At 42.7% G+C, this 25,770-nt stretch overlaps 1 protein-coding gene and 1 long non-coding RNA gene across 3 annotated transcripts in view; one reads left to right on the top strand and one right to left on the bottom strand.

Annotated features, from left to right (window-relative positions):
- The window catches only part of LOC126419794 (uncharacterized), a 66,576-nt gene extending 63,363 nt beyond the window's left edge, over nucleotides 1-3,213 (top strand). Inside the window, exon 2 of one of the 2 annotated variants that reach the window (XM_050086980.1) lies at nucleotides 1,168-3,213. In XM_050086980.1, coding sequence (XP_049942937.1) covers nucleotides 1,168-1,975 — 808 coding nt within the window. In that variant the 3' untranslated portion in view covers nucleotides 1,976-3,213. The remainder of the gene's footprint in view (nucleotides 1-1,167) is intronic. The other variant, XM_050086978.1, reaches the window with a different exon arrangement.
- An 8,293-nt stretch (nucleotides 3,214-11,506) lies between these two features.
- LOC126419797 (uncharacterized) overlaps nucleotides 11,507-25,770 on the bottom strand; it is a 35,671-nt gene continuing 21,407 nt past the window's right edge. The window contains exons 2-3 of the long non-coding RNA XR_007576000.1: nucleotides 21,978-22,228; nucleotides 11,507-11,877 (exon numbers count right to left, since the gene is read on the bottom strand). This is a non-coding gene — a long non-coding RNA (uncharacterized LOC126419797). The remainder of the gene's footprint in view (nucleotides 11,878-21,977; nucleotides 22,229-25,770) is intronic.

Raw genomic sequence — 25,770 nt, 5'->3', positions numbered from 1 at the left:
TGGCTCCATCTGGTTTTCTCAAGGTGTGCCACAACCAACCCCACTTTATCCCTCGTATCTGGTCTTCTATAGGTATCGCGTTTGTTATTCGCCAGAGCTCCTCATTTCATATTTTTTCTGGCCACCAGATATTCATGATGCATCGAAGAAATCTATTTATGAAGCTTTGTAACTGGGATGTTATCTTTTTATCTATTTTCCAGCTTTCACTGGCTTACAGAAGGACAGCCTTTACATTTGTATTATTGAAGAGGTCATAAAGAAGCTTGAGCCACAGCTCACCAAATACACTGAACAGGATGGCGATTACGTTGAAGAACAGATTAAAAGTGTGTGCCGGACCGAGACTCGAACTCGGGACCTTTGCCTTTTGCGGGAAAGTGCTCTACCAACTGAGCTACCCAAACACGACTCACACGCTGTCCTCACAGCTTTACTTCTGCCAGTACCTCGTCTCCTACTTTCCAAACTTTACAGAAAGAAAGGATATTGCGGAGACATGGCTTAGCCACAGCCTGGGGGATGTTTCCAGAATGAGATGTTCACTCTGCAGCGGAGTGTGCGCTGACATGAAACTTCCTAGCACATTAAAACTGTGTGCCGGACCGAGACTCGAAATCGGGACCTTTGCCTGGTAGAGCACTTGCCCGCGAATATCATTCTGGAAACATCCGCCAGGCTGTGGCTAAGCCATGTCTCCGCAATAACCTTTCTTTCAGGAGTGCTAGTTCTGCAAGGTTCGCAGGAGGCGTTCTGTAAAGTTTGGAAAGTAGGAGACGAGGTACTGGCAGAAGTAAAGCCGTGAGGACGGTGCGTGAGTCGTGCTTGGGTAGCTCAGTTGGTAGAGCACGTGCCCGCGAAAGGCAAAGGTCCCGAGTTCGAGTCTCGGTCCGGCACACAGTATTAATCTGCCAGGAAGTTTCATATCAGCGCACACTCCGCTCCAGGGTGAAAATCTCATTCTAGTTAAAAAGTGTTTCAACAAAATTCTTTAATTTTTTAAGTATGTTTTTTCTAAAAACTTAGTAATCTTTCGTTTTGAACATGCCTCGTATGAGGTCACACTTTAGATGTAGCACAAATCTTTACTGTCCAGCTTGATCTAATTCGAATCTAGATAATTTTTGCTGTTTAAAAAATTTTACACCTAAGTTGTTCGATCCTCAGGGGAGGTGGAAGGCAGTACCCGGAGTTGACCACCTCTCCGACGCCGTCGTTCGCCTGCGTCACCGACGGAGTGGGAGCCCCCAGCACGCTGCCGGCCGCTCTGTTCCCTCTTCGGGCCCGCCGGCGGACGGTGGGAAGGGTCGGCCAGTGGCACAAGTGCGTCCGCGTGTCCGCAGGCTACCACGCCAGCCCCTTCACCGCCGGCGCCCCTCTGGTCAGGGTCGCTTTCCGAGGAGGCGCGCCCACCATCGTCTGCGGGATGGGCGACGCTAGCCGCAGCGCAGTGCCCGCCGTGCAGTTGCGCGGTCTCCTGGGCGCGCCGTACTCTTGCTTCTTCGCCTCCTACCTGGACTTCCCGGCGCTCAAGGGTCCCCCAGTCGGCCTAGTCTTCCAGAGGCAGATCCTCAACAAGTGGACGACCAAGGAGTCAGACACAGATGCTGCCGCGTTCCTCCCTTCCCAGTGCTGGCCGGCCGAAGACAGCACCGACAGGTCTTTCGACTTCGACGTGGACTTCGACGGTAAACACGCCCAACGGTGCCGTTTTCAAGGAGACTGTCCACTGTGCGGTCAAGATGTGTCATCGACGCAGCCCTCTACAGTTTCCTTTACCGCTACAGAAGAGTCAGCCAGTCCTGACGAGACAACTGTCACAGTAGCCACGGTCGCCAGAAGAGCACATTCTCGTCCAAAAAAAGTAAAGGCACCAGGTTCCAAGCCACTTCTGTTTGAACGCCGTCTCTGCACTTACCACTCCCTTGACGAAAACAATAGCACTGTTGTGCACCAGATATCATGTTTTGGATAGCGCCTATAAAGCTATTCTACAAGCAAACTTTGATATGTGGGTCTCCCTCCCCCCTCCCCTCCACTCCCTACCCAGCCCAGCCCCACGCCAGCTCTGACGTTTCTTTTACCATTCATAACAGTGGCGAGCTAGTAACAGGGCGCGTGCTCGATGCTTTCAGCGCAGAGAGAGTCGAGAATTCCCTTGCGCCGTCGCCAACACACTCCGTCTTTGCTTCAAGCCACACGCTCCAAGCGTTGCCTGTCATGGTAACTGACAAGCCTGGGGTAAACGCTACATTGAGCCAGCTATTGACTCTATTTAAGAACATTTATATGCTTCGAAAATTATCTCTGTTGTTTGTTCACGTTGAAACGTCCCCTTAGAAAAATTATAAATGACTGTGCTTAAACTGACACACAATATTTTTGGCGCAACGCAATCTGACTTTCATATATCCCTACAAAAGAATGGTCCTGACTAACAATAACCTATACCTTTCATGAATCACTCACCTCACAAAAATCTTCGTTACTCAAACTACTGCAATACAGCAAGCGCCAATACTGCCAGTTAAATAAAAGATTGTAACTACTGAAGGCACTAACTACTGATAGCCATAGTTAGCAAATGAAAGATTTTGATAGAGCACAAACAATGTATATATATATATATATATATATATATATATATATATATATATATATATATATATATATATCAGTTCATGACATCCAGTCTTACAAATTTACTCTCACGTCCAGATCATCCGCTCTCAAAACTCCGCCATCTCTCTCCCCACATCCACCATTGCTGGCGGCTCACCTGCAACTGCGCAACACTACGCGCTGTTAACATCCAACTGCCCACCACTACAATAGCAAATATTCCAACAATGCCAACCAGCCACAGACTGCACACACCACAGTCAGTGATTTTCATACAGAGCGCTAGGTAACGTTACCAACATAAAAACCTAAACAGCGTACTTACAACGTTTACTTTTCATGTTCGTTTTAAGTCGCCTAGAATGAAAAATACAGTAGCTAAGTAACTTCACCATTCAAAAATTAACAAAAAAATTGACGCTAAATATCTCCGAACAGACAGTCGTGACAGAATGACGTTACTGACTGGCGTGTCCCACGGAAGACTGCTCCTCGCTTAGGTGTATCGCCGTACCATATGCCTTCGACATGCATATAACTCTAATTTTGGATTCTCTTTATTTGCACTTAATAAACTCAGAATTACAGATCTCTGGGAGTTGTTGATCACCAAATCTCTGTGTCTTTACCTCTTCCCTACAGTAAACGCGCAAACAGATGTGCTTCTCCATTTCACAAATTTTGCTTGTAATCTGTACGGGCTCGTTCTGAAACATCATCGTTTTCTTTTATAAGACCTTTGTGGTTCATGTCTCTAAAATTTCGAGTGTAATTCACACTGGATACACACAGCACATGGTCATACGTTGATCCTGTCAGCAGATCTCATAGTATGTAAGGGGAGAACTGGTAAAATCCCTATTTAGGTTGAGATGCCGATTGATCAATAAATACAGTGATCAAATACATACATTATACTAGACTAGCGGAACGTAGTTCTTCAAATCCTATTTTACATCTTGCCAGATGACTTCAGTTTCACCTGAAATTGTGTAAATCTAGACGCTGATTCCGAAAGAAAATACGCTTCTTGAATGTGGTGTCTGTTGTCAAATTTACAATTCCCATCTAGGGGCAACAGGGAATTCTGGATCTACAAGAATCCTTTTTTAATAATAATTTTTCAAGTAAAGTCTATTCCAATTAAGCTGTTCTTGTAGAACAGTCACACAGAACAGAACATTATCGACTGGCAGAAATGCCGTTGACTCCCACTAAATAGCTTTTCTACCAAAATGTTGGGTTCACTTTCCGTCTGCCAAAGGACGGTAACTGGTAACTGACACACATCCGTACAACACAAACGCACTTCCTCAATTGTACTACACAATAGATATTCAAATAATATGGTTAAGTTTAAAGTAACAGATGAATAAAGATTAGTGATGAAAGCTATTGAGCAATTAAAATCTTTTTGTGAGCTTGCTTGTGTAATGACCCATGATAGCAGGCGACAGTGAGAAGTAATTCTGTATAACATTCAGTATCTGGCACTTCAAAAGTACTTGACAAACGTTACCTGTATTCTGCTTATCTATATGAAATAATAAATGATAAGGCAATGCAATTTAGTTTGAACGGATTGTCGAATACTGTAACCAAGTTATCAGTCAAATACTGCACTCTCTGTACGTTCTTGTTTGCATTACGTAACCTCCTACATCAGAAGATATATATTTTTAATGTGTAGTAATTACAAATGAGTTCTTTGTCGAAACTGATAAGCCTTTTACTTTTCAACTAGTTTTAATTATGATTCTACTTTATTATCTGTAAAGTGCATTCTCATAAATAAACGTTGACAAACTAAGTTCTCAATAGTTGCGCCATTTTTTCATGTAACCGTTGAGTTTCGTCGAAGCCTAGGGAGATGTCGGAGAAGGCATACCTTTCGATGACGTAGCCTCGTTCATGCTGCAATACAAGCTGCTAGCGCCGCTACTACAAGACAAAATGAACGATCTCGGTAATGTTGAATCTTGATGTTTAACATTTGTAAACAGCGGAGTAAAATGCAGTGTACTGGAACTTTGCTCTGGAAATACACCGTTCGACAGTTTGCGACATGCTGTAAGTCTCAACATTCACATCGAACGTTAAGATATGAATCTGATGTCCAAATAGTGCGGAACACTGTCAATATAATCAACAATACACGCCCGTTCTAAGATTATTTGATCAAAGCCTGCACATTCATTTTGTTCCACTGACAACGTGAATGGCCCATACAGTCAGCAAACTTCTGTATGTTTAAATTTCAGTCTATTGCTTAATATTTCAGTCTCTGCTTAATACAGTTCTGAAGATCAAATCGCATTTCGACACACTTCTGCTTCTAATAAGACAGTTCGCAGTTCTTATCAGAAATTGTTACTTGTTAAACTTGCGTCTCCCAGACCGTTCATGTTTACGAGCGTAATCTTTTAATAATCTGGACCTCCTGAATGGCTGTTTTCAGCTCAGCAGTGGTTTTGGGATTATTGCTGTACACCTTGTCTTTAATATAGCCCCACGAAAAGGAGTCACATATGTTCAGATCCGGAGAATATGGTGCCCAATCGGGGCCCATGCCAGTGGCCTCTGGGTACCCCAGAGCCAGAATGTGGTCCCAAAAGTTCAGCTCCAGTACACCAAACGCCGTCCGCAGTGCCCGAGCGGCTCTAGGCGATTCAGTCTGGAACCGTGCGACCGCTACGGTCTCAGGTTCGAATCCTGCCTCGGGCGTGGATGTGTGTGATGACCTTAGGTTAGTTATGTATAAGTAGTTCTAAGTTCTAGGGAACTGATGACCTCAGATGTTAAGTCCCATAGTGCTTAGAGCCATTTTTTAGTACACCAAACATTCTCCGGCTTTGATGGGGTCGAGCTCCGTCTTGCTTGGACATCTTGTCGGAACCAGGGTCACTTTGGATAATGGCGATGAAATCATCTTCCAAAACCTTCACGTACCGTTCGGTAGTCACCGTGTCGTCAAGGAATACCGTACCGGTTATTCCGTGTCTGAACATCGCACAGCACACAGTCACGCGTTGGGAATGAAAATACTTTTCGATCGCAAAATGTGGATTGTCAGTCCCTCAAATGCACCAGTTTTGCTTACTGACGAACCCATCCAAATGAAAGTGGGCTTCGTCGCCAAACCAAACCTTACTAATTCCCATGATTCCCCGCCGCCAAACGTGCAGTTTGAACGTCCAAACGCAAACCGTTCAGAAGTTGTGACGATTTTATTTCATATAGTTCAATAATTGTCATCCTGTACTTTTCTGTTTTCATCCAACTGCCAACTGGAGGACAGGGTCTAGGTTTATATCTTTATTTAGTTACGTTGCTTGCATGAGTTCTAATTTGAGATTTTATTTTCTTCTCGCCCTTTGCGGGACGATGGGGTATGAGCTGACATATGTTCCCAGTTGGAAATAGAGACATTTAGGGATAACTCCTACATTGTCTTACTGCCAAGGAAAATATTCCACGCCCTCCACATGGTCGTAGCTTTGTGAAATACAACCACAAGGTTATCAGTGGAACCACTTCCGAATATGCTGACAGTACAATGCAAATTCTTTTAACACAACGCCTCTCAAACGAATAGAAACGTACACATATCGCGTGTGGAACATTCTCACTCGCTTCCTCCTTCCGACACGGCAATTCGTAGTTTTCTGCTGCAACAACATAATATCTCCAATCTTAACAACATTTTACACCGGGTGTCCCAGGCGGAAAGACCCGTATTCAGGGGTATCACAGGGACGATCATTCGCAAGAATTAAGTCTTGTAAACATGGCTGTAAAATGCATACCTTAGGAGCTATGAGTACTTCAGCTTCACTGCTGTGAAACGGATCTCTTTTACTACAAACTCACTACGTTTCCTAATGAGGGAGGAGGCAGTAAGTGTCATAACAATGAAGAATGATGTACTAAACGTGGGCTCTAAAATGTATATCTCAACAGCTATGAGCACTTGTTCAGTTGATGAGATGTGTTTTATAGTAACGAATATGAGCAAGTGCTCATAGCTCTTCGAAGGCAAGCAATTGAGAGCCCATGTTTATTTGATTTTTTTTCGTTTTGGTCTATATTACTTTTTTTGTTTTGGTCTATACTACCACCTCTCAAAATATGGAAAGCAAAGCGTTAGCAACAGGACAAATTTGTTTCACAGTATCTAAGATGAATAAGTGTTCGAGACTCTTAAGGTATGCATTTTAGAGCTCATGTTTACTAGACATTTTTGCTTCGAATGATTGTTTCTCTCATATCCCTGAATATTGGACATTCCTTCTGGGACAACCTGTATAGATAGAGAACATCCCTAAGTGGTCAGTTGAATTACGTTCCATACACAGCAATATTTTCAGACCATATTATAATCACAACCAAAATAATATTTACAAATGTGAAAACAGAAATACAATTTTATAACAAGGTGTACAACAAAAGTGAATTTACACAATAAAATTGGAGATAGAACTATAGAACTAATGATTGTACATTCACTTCCATCCGTATACGTTAATTTCAAAAACATTTTTTTATCCTTTTTTTGCGGACTTCAACAATAAGCAGACCATATGAAATAACGGTGAAGTAACTGACGTACAGTTCCGGTTAATTCGGATTTTAAATCACACGTGCACCAAATACCCCCTGGCAGCAAACCCGAAGAGACTTTCAAGGCTTATTACGCCGGGAAAGCCTACGCAGTCACAACAAATATTCCTGTTGTTTGGGAAAGGCATCTATTGCGAAGAAAAATAAAAATCTGCATAAGTGCAGATACCAAAGGGTTATCGCACGACTACCTTCGCACAACAATTGAAAGAAATGTTGACAAAAAGAGTAAAAATAAGCAATAGTTAGAAGTATTTGGAATAAATGAACTGAATCTGTTACAATTTAAGGTTCCAAATTACTTAAGAACCTCCGCCAACTCACTGTGTGACCAAAGTTACTCTATGATTATTCATTGTTTATAAACTGCAATTAAGAACTAATCATTGATTTGTAATCAGGTGAGAACGGAACCAAAGGCACGGACTCGAATTCAGATGTAAAAACACAGTTAATACCATGAATTAAAATTTCAGTCTGAAAACCAGCAGAATCATTTGTACTGAGCACATGCATGTTAAAGTTAATTGTTTGCAAAATAGCTTCTGTAATGAATAGCTTTGCGTTACTCACTGTAATCCTAACTGTTATTGATTTTAGAAATGCAAATGTTCATAAATCGTTGTTTTCTATTATAGTAAGTTATTTCTGGAGAGTTCATAACGTTTCACTTTGCACTACACTGTTATGTGATTTGCAGACGTGTGCAGAGTTTACAGGGCACACAAAAGGCACAAAATGTATTACTCTGAAGTAATATTTTGTCACTATTAATTTAAGTTATGCTTTTACTCTTTTACTGTTGGGCATTGTACTACCAAACAACAAAGTTTACTACTGTTAAGTGACAGTACTACACAGCTTTGTAAATTGCTCTTCTTTATCTTAGTTACCAAATTTAAATAAGCTCATCACTTTCAACGGTTTCCTGTTCTTTCATTGGTGGTATTCTCGGAATCAATAATTTTGGTAGGATAGGAGCCTGTTAGGTAAATGATTAGGTAAATGATTGACGTGAAGTTCACTTACACTAACAGTTGCTGCATAAAACATTTTGCTATTCATTTCAGAAAAGCTACTACGCTGGCTAGCCTTGTAAAATCTGAAAGATGAAACTGGTCGGATATTACTTTGATGAATTGTTGTTGGTGCGATGCAAGGCATTATTCGTCGACAACGTATGGCAGCAGACACTTCTTTTTCGCAGCTCCACCAACAAGTTTGGACCCAAAGTACTCTTCTTGAACATTAATTTCCCTTGATGACAAGGCAATACTTCCTTCAAACGTATTCTTTGGCAAACTTCCCTGACTAGGCTAGCGTTTTTACTACATAATAATTAGAATATTCTTCTTTAATTAGTTCGTTTGAATTAATTGTTTGGCATTTAATTATATGAAAACATTAACAAAGTAATGAAACGTACATATACAAGAAATTATATCACAGTGACATTATGATTACAGGATTAATGTATTAAGCACTATTCAGAGACAGATACGCCTATGAAATTAAAAGTTTTTGTCAAGAAAATGCAGAGAGCTCTGTTGGACGTTGTGTTGCAGACATTTCATTTATCTTTCTGTCTAACGTAAATTAACGGATAGATATCTAGCTTATCTTTTGAAGCAGAATTACAGCAATTTTCCTAATTTTTAAAATTCTCTAAGCCAATTACGTAAAAAAGGGAATATTATATTAAAACCTAGAGGGGCGATGACGCAATCAGTTTGTGTGAGAGCCTTCGTAATATTTTGATGCGTGTTAACTACTTGGTGATGAATTCCATGTTACATCAAAGAACATGCGTTCCCTGGACAGAAGAGAGAAGTTCTTAACTACCCGTCGACGACGAGGTCATTAGAGCCTGAGGACAAGCTCATGTTGGGAAAATATTGGAAGAGAAATCGGGCAGGCCCTATTGAAGTTAACAGGCTGGCATTTGTCTCAGGCAGTTTAGGGAAACAACGGAAAATTTTAATCATGAGGCCAGTGTTGTACCATTGCGTTCTTCGATCGGTGTGTTTTTCGGAATGTTGTGTATGCACAGCACAGACATACAGTCTAAGTCGCGAGGATGTAACAAGTGTCTACTAATACGTTCTCCCATCATATATATATATATATATATATATATATATATATATATATATATATATATATATATATATATATATATATAATGCTATCGATCGCTGACAGCATGAAAGTCCCTGGCAATCTGATGGATCGCGGGCAATTCGTGCGCAATATGGCTGCCTAACGGCTTAGCAACGGTGTGTGGCAATACGGCTGCGACTAGTTTCTCTAGTTATCAAGTGTGGTTGTGCACTTTGGTATCCTTTGGCTTCCCGCAAGTAGAGTCTGAACTTCACGTTAGAATTTATAGTTATTCAAGGACAGCGAACTACTCAAAGAAGTGGTGGCCGGAGTTGCCGTATATGCAGAGTATTTCAAGAAAAATATGTCTTCAAAACTCCATATTTCTTCACAAAAACGTACTAGAAACGGGCGATGAACTGCAAAATACTCACAAAATCTTAAAGTTATAGCTATGCTGTTATAAATGCTCTATATGTCTGGCGATCTTAAAGTCCAAGAATGCAGGACTGTGTGACGGTGTCCCGTGCGCCGTATCCAGCGTCGAGCTATCTTCAAAAGATGCACAACTGGATTTTTCCACAACTTCAGGAGGACTCTACTGACTTTATTTTCCAACAGGATCCAGCTCCATCACACTGGGACAAAAACGTGCGTCAGTTTCTCCGTCTCAGTGATGGGTAGGGCGCATGGGTCCCCGAGACATTCCTGGCATTCTTGGCCTCCGAGATAACACCACGCGATTCTTTCTTGTGGGGATATGTGAAGGAAAGTGTGTTCATCTCCCTTTTATCTTGTGACATAGAAGAAGTGAAGAATAGAATAACAGCCGCCATAACTTCTGTAAAAGCAGATACATTGCGATAAAGTTTATGTCGAATGTAGCTATCGTCTAGATGTTGTTCGTTCTGCTAGTCGTGGATACATGGAGCATTTGATATAGTACACACACAACTTTAAGGTTTTGTGAGTGTTTTGCAATTCATCCTTTGTTTTTATCAATAATCTGAAATGAGGTCATTCTTTTTGAAACAACCTGTATTAAGAAGTAATACAAAATACTCCCTCCGATTTTGCAGGAATTAGCATTTAGAGGCTCGTGCTGTAAACGTAGTAGAAGTGATGGGAAGTTCATACGAATAGTCGTGATACACTGGGCTCCATCTGATAATTTCGAGTTACTTATGAAACAGTAACACAAAATGTTATAGTTCTTAACTTCTAAACAGAATGACGGACTATGACGTAAGTAGACATTTTAATTTAAATGTTCGGGGCAAGACTATTGTATAGGTATACTCTCTTAAAATTTCGTACCATCTAACTCTCCCTCATACAGTTTACAACAAGAGTTACAGTAATCAATAGTGCTGCTACTGAAAACAGTTCAATGTACGATAATGATCGAAGCAGATGAAGTGAATTAAAATTTGTGCTAGCTTGCTAGGTACAAATGCTATCCATTACACCACCGCAGTGCGATGGTGAACATCGCTGCACGAACTCCTTAGCTGAGTACTCTCTCCAACACAAACTTCATTTCATTTTTCCCTTAAATATTGTCACTTCTGCCAAGGCTCTCCGATACTGGCAAGCACCACAGCATTGGACGTAATGGGACGTCCTTGTACCTTTGGTGATCTTATAGATATTATAATTAAATGTTTCCCTGAGACATTTAAGTCTCTTTTGATTATCTACGATAATGAACAAAGCAGCAGCAATGTTAACCATCGTACTACGGATAGCCGCCATGGTAGTTTAGTGTGTTCGGGCAGAGAGTTTAGCTACCCTCTGTAATAAAAAAACTGAGTGAACAGATCAACGAACAACCTGAATGGGTGTCGTCGGACGTCAGCCACGAACAAATTAAACGAGCAAGATAGAACAAAATGAGATAAAAAAAAAAAAAATGGTGTAATGGTTACCATTTCTCCCTTGCAAGCAAGAAGACACGGGTTCGAGTCCCGGCGGCAGCACAAATTTTAATACATTTCGTCTGCTTCGATCATTATCGTAAATAGTAAAAAGAGATTTAAATGTCTCAGGGAAACATTTAATTGTAAGATCTACAGTTCTATGTATTAAGTCCAGACTCGTCGTCAAGTAGGGAGTGCCTAGGAATCCTTCGTACTCGGTTCACTAGATAATCAAATCAAACAAGTCGTATTATTGAATTTTATTACAAAAAGTAAACGACAATACTTTGACAATTACACAGATGTGTCGCAAGCAAAGGGCGACATACAAAATAAGCAAGCTTCTTCAGGATTAAACAATTCCAAGTCTGTGCTACGTAGAGAGTACAAGCGAGGTGACTAGAGCTACGCTGCTATCGAAGTCGCTAATCCTGAAGATGCCTCTGAACTGGGCTGCCACCAGTCGGTCGCAGCACTTATGTCCTCTTCACACAGGGGCCACTGCTGTCGCGTTGTCGTCCTGGAGAGGGGTCGGTCAGCGTGCGATTGGCTGACGTCTTCTCACAGCCATCTATTCTCTATCGTTCCCGCCGGCGCTTGACTTTACACCGTAACACTATGGACACATCAAGATTACAAAATAAATTGTGTAAATACTGTAAGACTAATGAATGAAAAAGGAACAGAGGACTAATAAACGAAAAACTAATCGTATTGGCACAGCCTACTTGGCATCAGTGAAGAATGTAACACGTCTTGTAAAGTAACCTACATTTCTCAAGGAAAGTACGTCAAAACAAGTTAAATAAACCTTAATTCCCATTTTTTTAAATTTACCTTTTGCACGTATCCCCGGGGATACGGAGGTCAACTGCGAGTGGTGACGCATATAGCAGTTCATTGTTAATAGCAGAGCTTCTTGACCCAGCGGCACTGGTAATACTGGTTGATATTGCTTGGCAAATCGCTCGTATGCGGCGGGATGAGGCAAGCGGCCAATTGCAGCAATATCACATGCGGCAGATCTCTGTGCTCCGTCGTTCCCGAGTGGGGCCATGTAGGCAGCAGTTTGATGATGTCACGATCCAACCGTTGCATGGATACGTGTAAATAGTGCGGCTTCTTGACCTTGTCTCAGTTTGAAGCAAACACGCGAGCTCTGCTACTGCACTGTTTCGCCCGCCAGGAACGTTATGGAGAGCGACTCAGAAATGAAGCCAACACTGTTTGGAGAGTACGAGAGACAGCTCGCCGCCACACAGTGCAAAAACCACCAAAACACACCGTGTCTTGCAAAATTTGGCTGCAGGTGGGAACTACAAAATATCTGCATTTACTGTTAATGGTAGTGGTGAGTGATCGTATGCAGGAGTCCTGGCCAAAACTGATGGATCGGAGTACGTTAACGACATTAAAAGACACATGAAAAATCTGTTTATAAAACCCAGTTCCACCTGGATCTGCTTAAAAAGGATTGTTACATTGTATCTAAATGTTCTGGACTGGATGCTGTGCACCTACCAACAGAACAACTACTGGCAGAGCTTAAAAGCAACAAAATAATAACATTTAATGGTAGTTCTATACGGAAATTCCACAAGGACGAGCAGCAGAAGCGTTGGTTGTGTACACCCAGGAACATGTGGAGTGTTATAACAACGGCTTTACGCTGGATATAAAAGGTAAAATTAAACTCTCTGAATGCTCTCGGCTAGAAGATTGGCAGAAAGGAACGGAACTAACTGTTAGAGACATAAAATAGATATCACACAGGAAAAAAAATAAAAACATATTGGTATTCAAGAAAATACTTTCTTTGTACCTGTCGAGTTACTTATGGAGAAAGAAGATTCCAATGTAGATTTAAATAATAAGTTACAATTAGGTTGGGTGTTATTAAAAATACATCAAATAAACATAAATAAAGGGTTATTTTATGAATGTGAATGTGTATGTAGCAATTAATAAAGATTTTGTACAAGGAAGAATATTCACTTGTCACATTCGCTATCCTACCAAGGATTCATAAGAATTTTCCTATTTAAGATGATCTACGTGTATGTCTTTCAGATGGGAGTAGTGTATAGTTCTGTAGTCTTGAAAAGTAGCCGAAACTATGTAACAGAAAATATTACAAACCTCATTTCAACCTACATGAATATAATATCGCACAATTGCCTAATTAAGACGCGTAGGATTCCCCTGATTTACTTTGTACACTACTGGCCATTACAATTGCTACACCACGAAGATGAAGTGCTACAGACGCGAAATTTAACCAACAGGAAGAAGATGCTGTGATATGCAAATGATTAGCTGTTCTGAGCATTCACACAAGGTTGGCGCCGGTGGCGACACCTACAACGTGCTGACAGGAGGAAAGTCTCCAACCGATTTCTCATACACAAACAGCAGTTGACCAGCGTTGCCTGGTGAAACGTTGTTGTGATGCCTCGTGTAGGAGAAATGCGTACCATCACGTATCCGACTTTGATAAAGATCGGACTGTAGCCTATCGCGATTGCGGTTTATCGTATCGCGACATTGGTGCTCGCGTTGGTCGAGAACCAATGACTGTTAGCAGAATATGGAATCGGTGTGTTCAGGAGGGTAATACGGAACGCCGTGCTGGATCCCAACGGCCTCGTATCACTAGCAGTCGAGATGACAGGCATCGTATCCGCATGGCTGTAACGGATCGTGCAGCCACGTCTCGATCCCTGAGTCAACAGATGGGGACGTTTGCAAGACAACAACCACCTGCACGGAGAGTTCGACGACGTTTGCAGCAGCATGGACTATCAGCTCGGTGACCATGGCTGCAGTTACCCTTGACGCCGCATCAAAGACAGGAGTGCCTGCGATGGTGTACTCAACAACGAACCGGGTGCACGAATGGCAAAATGTCATTTTTTCGGATGAATCCAGGTTCTGTTTACAGCATCATGATGATCGCATCCGTGTTTGGCGACATCGCGGTGAACGCACATTGAAAGCGTGATGGTATGGGGTGCCATTGATTACACGACTCGGTCACCTCTTGTTCGCATTGACGACACTTTGAAAAGTGGACGTTACATTTCAGATGTGTTACGACCCGTGGCTCTACCCTTCATTCGATCCCTGCGAAACCCTACATTTCAGCAGGATAATGCACGACCGCATGTTGCAGGTCCTGTACGGGCCTTTCTGGATACAGAAAATGTTCGACTGCTGCCCTGGCCAGCACATTCTCCAGATCTCTCACCAATTCAAAACGTCTGGTCAATGGTGGCCGAGCAACTGGCTCGTCACAATACGCCAGTCACTACTCTTGATGAACTGTGGTATAGGGTTGAAGCTGCATGGGGAGCCGTATCTGTACACGCCATCCAAGCTCTGTTTGACTCAATGCCCAGGCGTATCAAGGCCGTTATTACGGCCAGAGGTGGTTGTTCTGGGTACTGTTTTCTGAGGATGTATGCACCAAAAGTGCGTGAAAATGTAATCACATGTCAGTTCTAGCACAATATCTTTCTCCAATGAATACTCGTTTATCATCTGCATTTCTTCTTGGTGTAGCAATTTTAATGGCCAGTAGTGTATGTAGCACATAGAAGTGCCGTGATTCCCTGGAGGAGGGGAAGGAGATTAATGGGGTTGACCATGAACATAAGTCGCCCATGTGTGTAACCTGAGATTGGAAGTGACACTGAGATATGGTCGTTATCTTAGCTTGAACTCACCCTGCTATCCTACTGATAATATCCAGTCACATGATAATGTTAATTTCTTCTGCAGTTAGCACTATAAATCGTTCCGTCGAGTAACAGTCGTATATATTCTCAACAACCTCAGGAACGTTGTGTTGATATGTTGTCACATATTAGTAAATCTGTAGTTACGTTAGTGTAGGTTCTAGCACTCAAACAACATTAATTTCACTCAGGTTTTAGATCTTAACACTAGCTTGTGATATACAGGACGCCAAGAATACGTAAGAAAAAGCAGCACTTTTGCACTGTTGCTGCTCATTGTAGTTGTAAACGGGTAGAATGGGATGAAATAACATGATCTAATGCGTAATAATTTCTAACATTTTATTTCAGACTTTAACATGTGTTTAGGGAAAACAATTGCTCGAATGAGATTAAAAGGGAAACACATGTCATAACAAAATGTAAACAATTAATGCCACATTCCCAGACTGGAGGGAAGGTTTGGATTTATCCCTCCAGCTACAAGAGTAAACGAAAATCTGGAAAGAGTCTGTTTTGTGATTGCTGCCAGAACCCTGATGAAGGTTAGTCAGCGACGAAACATACCCTTTGTTTGCGAACATGCTTTGCATACTCAACAAGATTAATGATAAGCAGAAGCTTTGAGCATGGATGACGCAACTATGAACAGTAATAGGAAGAGTGTGCGTTCATATTCTGATCCAACACAAAGTATTAGTTTGCCAAGACGTTACATCATTTAAATAGCACGACGACTTGTCAGTATGTTTATCGCAACAAAAATATTACCGCAGTCATTACACTTCTTCACCAAGTTTGTCCACAGATTCTGTTCAGTTCCTGAAAGCAAAAAGAAATAAATATTAATATTCGAGAGGGAATGACGATAGGAGTCTGGTTCTTTAGTGCTGTCGCTCTGCACAGACTGTGATATCGCAGCCCATGTTTAGGACTTCAAAGTTAAGTCCGATTTAACAAAATATACACTATCACTGTAATTTTAGGACGTTCAGTTTTTATGGAATTAGTTAATGCCTAAGGTGTTCAATTAATTAATTGAGCTGGATGCGACACTATTTACTGCATGCTAATTAAAAAATGCTACAGTGTGGATACAGTTCTGAAAGAGAGATGACAGTAATGTAATACATAAATATCCGTTATCACGCATTGAAATCTTACCGCTGGTAAGCGCATCTACTGCAAATAATCGTAAACATCGTGAAAAAAGTCTTTGCATTCCAGTGGTTGACTGAGATTAAAAATATTCAATGGGCTGCTCAGCTGCTTTGCCAAAATTACGATAGAGACACGTGCTGTGTGTGATTTCAAGTTCTTGTCTACGATAGGACGAGGATTAAGGAATGCACAGAACAACCGTCTCCTAAGGCAGGCAATGCCATCTGCCAGAACCAGCTAATGTATGCCCATACTTGCTCATGGAGGAGCAACAGTAGTGGTGAGCGCTTCCTTCGGAGCGACCACCAAGCAGTAGGGGATGTGTAGTTCGACACTTGAAGCCTATGTACGAAATCGAGAGCTATTCGTTTATTAAGGTCCGATCGGTAGTGAAGCGGAAACCACAGTGTAAATCCGGTGAAGTTTTGCAGATATGTGTTGGGCAAACATCTAAGAAGCCCATCGATCATGTCACGTCAGTCTTTTCAGTTGTGAGCGCACAGTGAGCACTTAAAAATGCGTTGAAAATAGTTTCTCCTGCCAAGTATGATTGCACATTGAGAGAATTCGCCTAATTTGATGCAGCCCATATAACGTAACTGCCATGCATTTCCTTCTTCTGCAGAGGCAATAAAGACACTTCTGCAAAGTTTTTGAAGGGAAGTGTTTGATCACCCACCATGCAGCCCGAAATTAGCTACCTCTGAGTTTCATCTCTGCTCGCATAAACCGCTGGCTATGAAGACGACATTTTGGCACTGACATCGAGCTGCAGACCAGCGTAGATAATTGGCTGAAGGCACCAATGGCTGCCTTCTATGATGAGCGTATTGGAAAGTTGGTACGACGTTACGACAATTGTCTAAATCGGAGTGGTGGCTATGTAGGGATGTAGCTGAAAGGTGTAGCTAACTGTTGCAAATACAGTAAATATTATTTCCACTGTGGTTTCAATTTCGCGGAGATCCCACCTTCATAAAGGGACAGTCCTCGTACAGATCTCACATAGCTTGTAAGCTACGACTAGCAAGTCTGGAAATGATTTTACTAACGAGATGTGTCAGTATGATTACTAATTCGACAAATATGGACATAAAAATTCAGTAGTTTATCACTAGGATACCGAAAAAGAAATATTCGCAAAAACAAGTGATCAACATGAAAAAAACAAGTATGACCACACTGTGTGTGACTGTGCTCTAAATTGCAACACAGATCTAAATACGAGATGAAATACATAACCATACTTTTCGATTTGATGCAAGAATTTGAAAACTGATGTCGGATTTTAGGTAAAATAAACAAAATATTTGTTTTTATACGATACATTTTACAAACAATATAGATACGTTGTCAGAATATTTTCAGATAGAATGCATAGAGTTGCAATGTGACATCCTTATAATTTACCTTTGTTGGACTTTTACAAATTATACCTGTCCAGAGACAAATGTTTCTTATATGTATCATATTTGTTCGGAAACACGTACGTTTATGAACAATTATTTTCAAGAGTAAACCACACAAAGAGTAAAAATTGAGCCAAAATCTTAGATGTACACCTTGAAAACAACCTGAGAATTTGCAACCACTGCCATCAACATGATATTGAAACATTAGTTTCCCAAATTCGAAGTCTAATGTCAAATTAATTTTGTGATTTGTAAATACACTCCTGGAAATTGAAATAAGAACACCGTGAATTCATTGTCCCAGGAAGTGGAAACTTTATTGACACATTCCTGGGGTCAGATACATCACATGATCACACTGACAGAACCACAGGCACATAGACACAGACAACAGAGCATGCACAATGTCGGCACTAGTACAGTGTATATCCACCTTTTGCAGCAATGCAGGCTGCTATTCTCCCATGGAGACGATCGTAGAGATGCTGGATGTAGTCCTGTGGAACGGCTTGCCATGCCATTTCCACCTGGCGCCTCAGTTGGACCAGCGTTCGTGCTGGACGTGCAGACCGCGTGAGACGACGCTTCATCCAGTCCCAAACATGCTCAATGGGGGACACATCCGGAGATCTTGCTGGCCAGGGTAGTTGACTTACACTTCTAGAGCACGTTGGGTGGCACGGGATACATGCGGACGTGCATTGTCCTGTTGGAACAGCAAGTTCCCTTGCCGGTCTAGGAATGGTAGAACGATGGGTTCGATGACGGTTTGGATGTACCGTGCACTATTCAGTGTCCCCTCGACGATCACCATTGGTGTACGGCCAGTGTAGGAGTTCGCTCCCCACACCATGATGCCGGGTGTTGGCCCTGTGTGCCTCGGTCGTATGCAGTCCTGATTGTGGCGCTCACCTGCACGGCGCCAAACACGCATACGACCATCATTGGCACCAAGGCAGAAGCGACTCTCATCGCTGAAGACGACACGTCTCCATTCGTCCCTCCATTCACGCCTGTCGCGACACCACTGGAGGCGGGCTGCAAGATGTTGGGGCGTGAGCGGAAGACGGCCTAACGGTGTGCGGGACCGTAGCCCAGCTTCATGGAGACGGTTGCGAATGGTCCTCGCCGATACCCCAGGAGCAACAGTGTCCCTAATTTGCTGGGAAGTGGCGGTGCGGTCCCCTACGGCACTACGTAGGATCCTACGGTCTTGGCGTGCATCCGTGCGTCGCTGCTGTCCGGTCCCAGGTCGACGGGCACGTGCACCTTCCGCCGACCACTGGCGACAACATCGATGTACTGTGGAGACCTCACGCCCCACGTGTTGAGCAATTCGGCGGTACGTCCACCCGGCCTCCCGCATGCCCACTATACGCCCTCGCTCAAAGTCCGTCAACTGCACATACGGTTCACGTCCACGCTGTCGCGGCATGCTACCAGTGTTAAAGACTGCGATGGAGCTCCGTATGCCACGGCAAACTGGCTGACACTGACGGCGGCGGTGCACAAATGCTGCGCAGCTAGCGCCATTCGACGGCCAACACCGCGGTTCCTGGTGTGTCCGCTGTGCCGTGCGTGTGATCATTGCTTGTACAGCCCTCTCGCAGTGTCCGGAGCAAGTATGGTGGGTCTGACACACCGGTGTCAATGTGTTCTTTTTTCCATTTCCAGGAGTGTAGTTTTATATAGAATTATTAATGAAATGCCATATATAAAATGTCAAATTAATTCAATCTTATCTTTTTTAAAATAAAGAATTATAAATTAATGAATTTCAAATTACTTCAGTGGGTTAACTCTATATTTCCGACCATCGCCCTTTGCCTTCCCCCTCTCTTTTTTCCCCCAGCGGTTACTGTTGCCTTAAGTACCGGGTGATCAAAAAGTCAATACAAATTTGAAAACTTAATAAACCACGGAATACTGTAGATAGAGAGGTAAAAATTGACACACATGCTTGGAATGACATGGTTTTTTTTTTTATTAGAACCAAAATGCAGGATGGTTCTCCACCCCATATTGCTAGACGCGTGAAAGATCTCCTGCGCGCGTCGTTTGGTGATGATCGTGTGCTCAGCCGCCAATTTCGCCATCCTTGGCCTCCCAGGTCCCCAGGCCTCAGTCCGTGCGATTATTGGCTTTGGGGTTACCTGAAGTCGTAAGTGTATTGTGATCGACCGACATCTCTAGGGATGCTGAAAGACAACATCCGACGCCAATGCCTCACCATAACTCCGGACATGCTTTACAGTGCTGTTCACAACATTATTCCTCGACTACAGCTATTGTTGAGGAATGATGGTGGACATACTGAGGATTTCCTGTAAAGAACATCATCTTTACATGTAGAATAATCGGGTCTGCTGCCGGATGTTTGTGTCTCTCTGGCACAATATTTCGGCCACGTAACTCGTTGCCTTCTTCAGGTGCTACCTGAGACTGCCGTATTGGAGGATCTTGTCCAGGGGGAGCACCGGGGAAGAGACAACACATTACAGGCAGCGCCAGGCGGGCGCGGGCGGTAGAGAGAGCACCCAGCGCCCTCTGGGCATAATACTGGACAAGATCCTCCAACATGGCAGTCTCAGGGAGCACCTGAAGAAGGCAACGAGTTACGTGGCCGAAATATTGTGCCAGAGCGACACAAACATCCGGCAGCAGACCCGATTATTCCACATGTCAAGATCTCGCCGGGAAAGCCTGAAGAGTTACATCATCTTTGCTTTGTCTTACTTTGTTATGCTAATTATTGTCATTCTGATCAGATGAAGCGCCATGTGTCGGACATCATTTGAACTTCTGTATTTTTTTTTATTTTTTTTTTATTCTAATAAAACTCCATGTCATTCCAAGCATGTGTGTCAATTTGTACCTCTCTATATATATTATTCCGTGATTTATTCAGTTTTCAAATTTACACTGACTTTCTGATCACCCGGTATATTATGTACTGCCCAAAAATATTCGTCTTCTCCCAGTGTGGCTCAGGTAAGCTAAAAGGACGAATACCCCTGCTCTATCCGGACTGAGATCCGTGTTCATTTTCTCCATCCATTTTCTTCTTTTCCCATAGCATATTCTCATTTTCCGTCAGTTGCGCATTTTGTAGCCATTGGAGAATGCCATTAAAAACTCAAGGCTTGCACTAGTGACCCTGCATCCGCCAAAAAAAAAAAAATTCCACAGAAACATAACGATCAGAATTTTCATATTTGGTTGTCAAGTGCGTCTGAAAGCGACTAAATTTTTTTCTACTATAACTCCGTTCACACTCAATCACGTGGAAGTGTTCCTCCCTGTCACTGTTGTTTCCCAGGGACGGATATTTGCTACGTCTAGGTGGACAGCTTTCATAGCGCTGTAGCGCAAGTTACTCTTTAGATACAATTTCTTTACTATTTAGCAAAATTTGTTCAGAGTCCAGGCTGAACTACAGGTCCACCTTTTTACCATCTAGAAAAGTGAGTTCAGAGGTCGGATGAAAGCAACGACAAACCATCTGTTGTGTACATAGTTCCGCGTAGTCAGCGCGTACACAACTTTGCCACTAGAGCGCGCCCCGCTAAGCACAACAGCGCCGACGCAGCGCTTGTCCATCTCCGCACTACGAGACGGCGCTGTCTTAGAGATGGACCAAATTCTGCTTCCGCCGATCCGCGTATTAATATGTAACGCAGCCAATGAGATTGCTGCTAACGTAGAACCTTTTCTCCTCGCGGATCACACTCGCGCAGTGATACCTGAACGCGCGAGGTATTATAACGAGTGTACAGACCTCCGATTAGTTAGTCTGCATCAGTCCGCATTAGTCTGCATTTGTCTGTAGCAATCTATAGTCAAGTTTCAGTCTGTGTCTAATAAGATTATCATATTCCTGTACATAGCCATGAAGAGAAATGTATAGACACTTTGTCAAATATCAGAGATATGTCAGAATACGATTAACGTACCAAGACCAAAGGAACTTCAGATGGTCAATTGTAAATAGCATCCAGAACCAAGTTAAGTAATTTTTATGCTTGTTGTTATTTTAATAAATGTGTGTGAAAATTAATCAAGTTCTGTTTAAAGTTGGTCACCGTCAATCTGCTACTCTAAGCGTGCAAATGGCATTTCTATCGTCTGACCTAACGGCAGAAGATAAACACGCCATGACAAGACCACGAAACATATTGCTGACACTCGCCTATTTCGTTAGAGCGACAAGTCAAATAATCTGATGGTGTGTGAACCGAAGGTCTTACAGTACGCACACCACACCATCTCCAACAACAACAAGCCTAGTACAGCACTGCGGTGTATTGCAAACAACCTTTCATTGACAGCAGCTCTACCGTACTACCTAGCAGTTCTTTCTTACTTCTAGAAATAAGTAGTAAATACAATACACTAAGGATACAGACCTGAGGAACAGCACCGAATGTTTTAGTGGGAAAGTACACAACCGCGGCGTGACCTCTTGTAGCCGGCACTACGCGGCCTGTTGAAGGGGCGGCCGGCACGCATTCTACGTCCCTTGCTCTGGTCGGCTGTCTCACTGAGGGAGACTTCGCTGGCAGCCACGTCCTGCGCCACTATGGGCGCGTTCAGCACTGGATCTGTATCATCCACAAGGATCACTTCCTCAGCTGGGACTTCTGCAGCCACCTGTTCTCTAGCAGACAAGCAGAACAGAAAAGAAGGTATTAATAGCAATACCGCACAGGGTGTTCATAAATGAATATCGGGGTTTTAACGCTTTATAATATTTATTACATTAAACTTACAGTCATAAATGATATGTCAAATGAAAGAGCAACTCAAACAGTTGTTTCTTAAAAGACATCATAGTCGCCGTTGACTGTATAAAAAACTCATGGTTTCTATTGCAATTTCGGCCTTATGCAAAAGTTACATTCTGTCAGAATATAAAACTATCTGACATGAGTACATGTCGTCATCAAAATGCAGCCTTTTGACGATGACATGTACTCATGTCAGATATGAAACTTCCTGGCAGATTAAAACTGTGTGCCCGACCGAGACTCGAACTCGGGACCTTTGTCTTTCGCGGGCAAGTGCTCTACCAACTGAGCTACCGAAGCACGACTCACGCCGGGTACTCACAGCTGTACTTCTGCCAGTACCTCGTCTCCTACCTTCCAGACTGTGAGTACCGGGCGTGACTCGTGCTTCGGTAGCTCAGTTGGTAGAGCACTTGCCCGCGAAAGGCAAAGGTCCCGAGTTCGAGTCTCGGTCGGGCACACAGTTTTAATCTGCCAGGAAGTTTCATATCAGCGCACACTCCGCTGCAGAGTGAAAATCTCATTCTGGAAATCATGTCAGATAGTTTTATATTCTGACAGAACGTAACTTTTGCAGTGTTACTTGAAAATGGCCATAAGGCTGAAATTGCAATAGTAATAATAAATATTTTATACAGTCAACGGTGAGTATGATGTCTTTTAAGAAATATTATATGTCTGTGAATCCCAACCATGAGAAGTTAATCAAACAGTTGTGTTTGGCACCGGTGCGCATGTGGAGCGCGCAATGTTTCCGCGCTTACTTCAGTTACTTCACTGTATCCAAGCACTGGATAGGCCGCAAGGGGCCTAATGACAGGGCTTGCTTTGCATGAGCTCTACGTTCACCCGACCTAACGCTATGCGGCATTTTCCCTTGAGGTTTCATCAAGGATCGTGTGTACGTGCCTCCGCTACCAGCAGACCTCCCTGAATTAAGGAACCGGATTGAAGCAGCTGTTGCTACAATAACTGAAGACACACTTATCAACGTTTGGGAAGAACTCGGCTATAGACTTGATGTGTGCCGTGTGACAAATGGTGCTTACACAGAACATTTATAAGGTTCTTGGTAAAACTGTTTGAGTTGCTCTTTCGTTTGACATATCATTTATAACTGTAAGTTTAATATAATAAATGTTATAAAGCGTTAAAACCCTGATAATCATTTAAAAAACACAGTGTATAGTGTGTACCAATAACTAAGAACAAATTCGTTTCTGATACCGTCTTCCAAAACTGAAAACATGAATGGATGTTTCGCAATACTCCTCTAGTGCAACTTTCAGTTAACGTAGATATGTTACTGAATATAGGTTCCGACTTTTATGCAGAGCACTGTTTTTTGTTGTTACTCTAACGTGTTTAGGCACCCCTGTGCCATCATCTGTGGATTTCGTTTATTGAAGAACTTGATTTTACATTATGCGGTTTTGCAGGAGCATCTGTATGGTGTCCTGCACTGATAGCGTGTCGTGTTTTGTTGTGACTGATCCTTCTTTTTTCGCGTACTGAGGGTACTGTACACACGTATTAAATGTACTTCGTGTACTTTCGGTTTTGAAAACGCCTTTTCACTTCGCAAAATGCGGTGTACGTGATGTTATACTGGTTAGTATTAATGTTCGAAAATATTAGCCAAAAAAGGCCATTTATATGTCGACAGACACTATGGCAGCGGCTTACTCGTTTATATAACAGTAGCCGCTTCCATCTTTATTCAAAGCGTAAGCAATAATTGTTTGCAATGTACTGCATGGGGGCTTAATTAAATATGATTGAAAATATTTTTAGTTTTTTAGTAGCTGTATGTCCGAGTACGCTGTGTCTCGTAATCGGTTGGCCCTGACTAGTATTATTACGCTATCTGACTGCAAAGAACAACAACAAGAATGAAATGAAATTTTTCGTTAACACAATTAATTAATTAAGTCCCCAGCGACTATGAAACCTACGAAACCAAAGCATAAGTATAACTGTTCTGTATGTAGAAGTATGACTCAACGGACATCTGGCACGGTTCTTCTTCAACAAGACAAGAATTTTTAAATACCAATTTTACTGACGTGATAAAAGAAAATTAGAAATACGATAATTGCGTAAGGAAAGCAGAATTACACTCTAATACAAGAACACACGCCAGATGCTTTGTTGACTGAACCTGTAATGACGCATTATTTAGGACACTAAAATAAAAACAAACTGAGTTAATTACCTCATTTATATTGATGAAAATCATTCTAATCCTTACATTATATCTCAACCAGAACTCTCCAATATCACATCTCAGCAAGCACTGCCTAATAGCACATCTCAACAAACACTCTCTGCTACAACATCTCAGCACAGACTACCCCGAGTCCTCGACAGGCACTGACTTCCACGAGTTCTTAACAGGCACTGACTTCTACGAGCTCTCGACAAGCACTGACTACTACGAGTTCTTAACAGGCACTGACTACCACGAACTCTCGACAAGCACTGTGTAGGCGGCTTAATAATACTCTTTGGCGCAATCTCTGGCGCAGTGGCTCAGTGTAGCCACCTTTCATATGCCCCTCCTCCTCAGGCCCGAATTTGATGGTATTTTTGCCAGCATTGGTGGTGAAAATACCACCAAATTCGTCCAGAAAAATACAGACAAAAATAAAAGATAATATTAATACCTAAATATCACATAATTAGTTAAAATTTTGGCTTTGCACTGACGTTTCAATAACCTAATGCACTCCTGGAAACTGAAATAAGAACACCGTGAATTCATTGTCCCAGGAAGGGGAAACTTTATTGACACATTCCTGGGGTCAGATACATCACATGATCACACTGACAGAACCACAGGCACATAGACACAGGCAACAGAGCATGCACAATGTCGGCACTAGTACAGTGTATATCCACCTTTCGCAGCAATGCAGGCTGCTATTCTCCCATGGAGACGATCGTAGAGATGCTGGATGTAGTCCTGTGGAACGGCTTGCCATGCCATTTCCACCTGGCGCCTCAGTTGGACCAGCGTTCGTGCTGGACGTGCAGACCGCGTGAGACGACGCTTCATCCAGTCCCAAACATGCTCAATGGGGGACACATCCGGAGATCTTGCTGGCCAGGGTAGTTGACTTACACCTTCTAGAGCACGTTGGGTGGCACGGGATACATGCGGACGTGCATTGTCCTGTTGGAACAGCAAGTTCCCTTGACGGTCTAGGAATGGTAGAACGATGGGTTCGATGACGGTTTGGATGTACCGTGCACTATTCAGTGTCCCCTCGACGATCACCAGTGGTGTACGGCCAGTGTAGGAGATCGCTCCCCACACCATGATGCCGGGTGTTGGCCCTGTGTGCCTCGGTCGTATGCAGTCCTGATTGTGGCGCTCACCTGCACGGCGCCAAACACGCATACGACCATC

This window comes from Schistocerca serialis, chromosome 9, assembly GCF_023864345.2.
Source record: "Schistocerca serialis cubense isolate TAMUIC-IGC-003099 chromosome 9, iqSchSeri2.2, whole genome shotgun sequence".
In the NCBI taxonomy this organism is placed as follows: Eukaryota; Metazoa; Arthropoda; class Insecta; order Orthoptera; family Acrididae; genus Schistocerca; species Schistocerca serialis.
The sequence above is the reverse complement of the archived record's forward strand: the minus strand, read 5'-3'. Positions and strand labels throughout refer to the sequence as shown.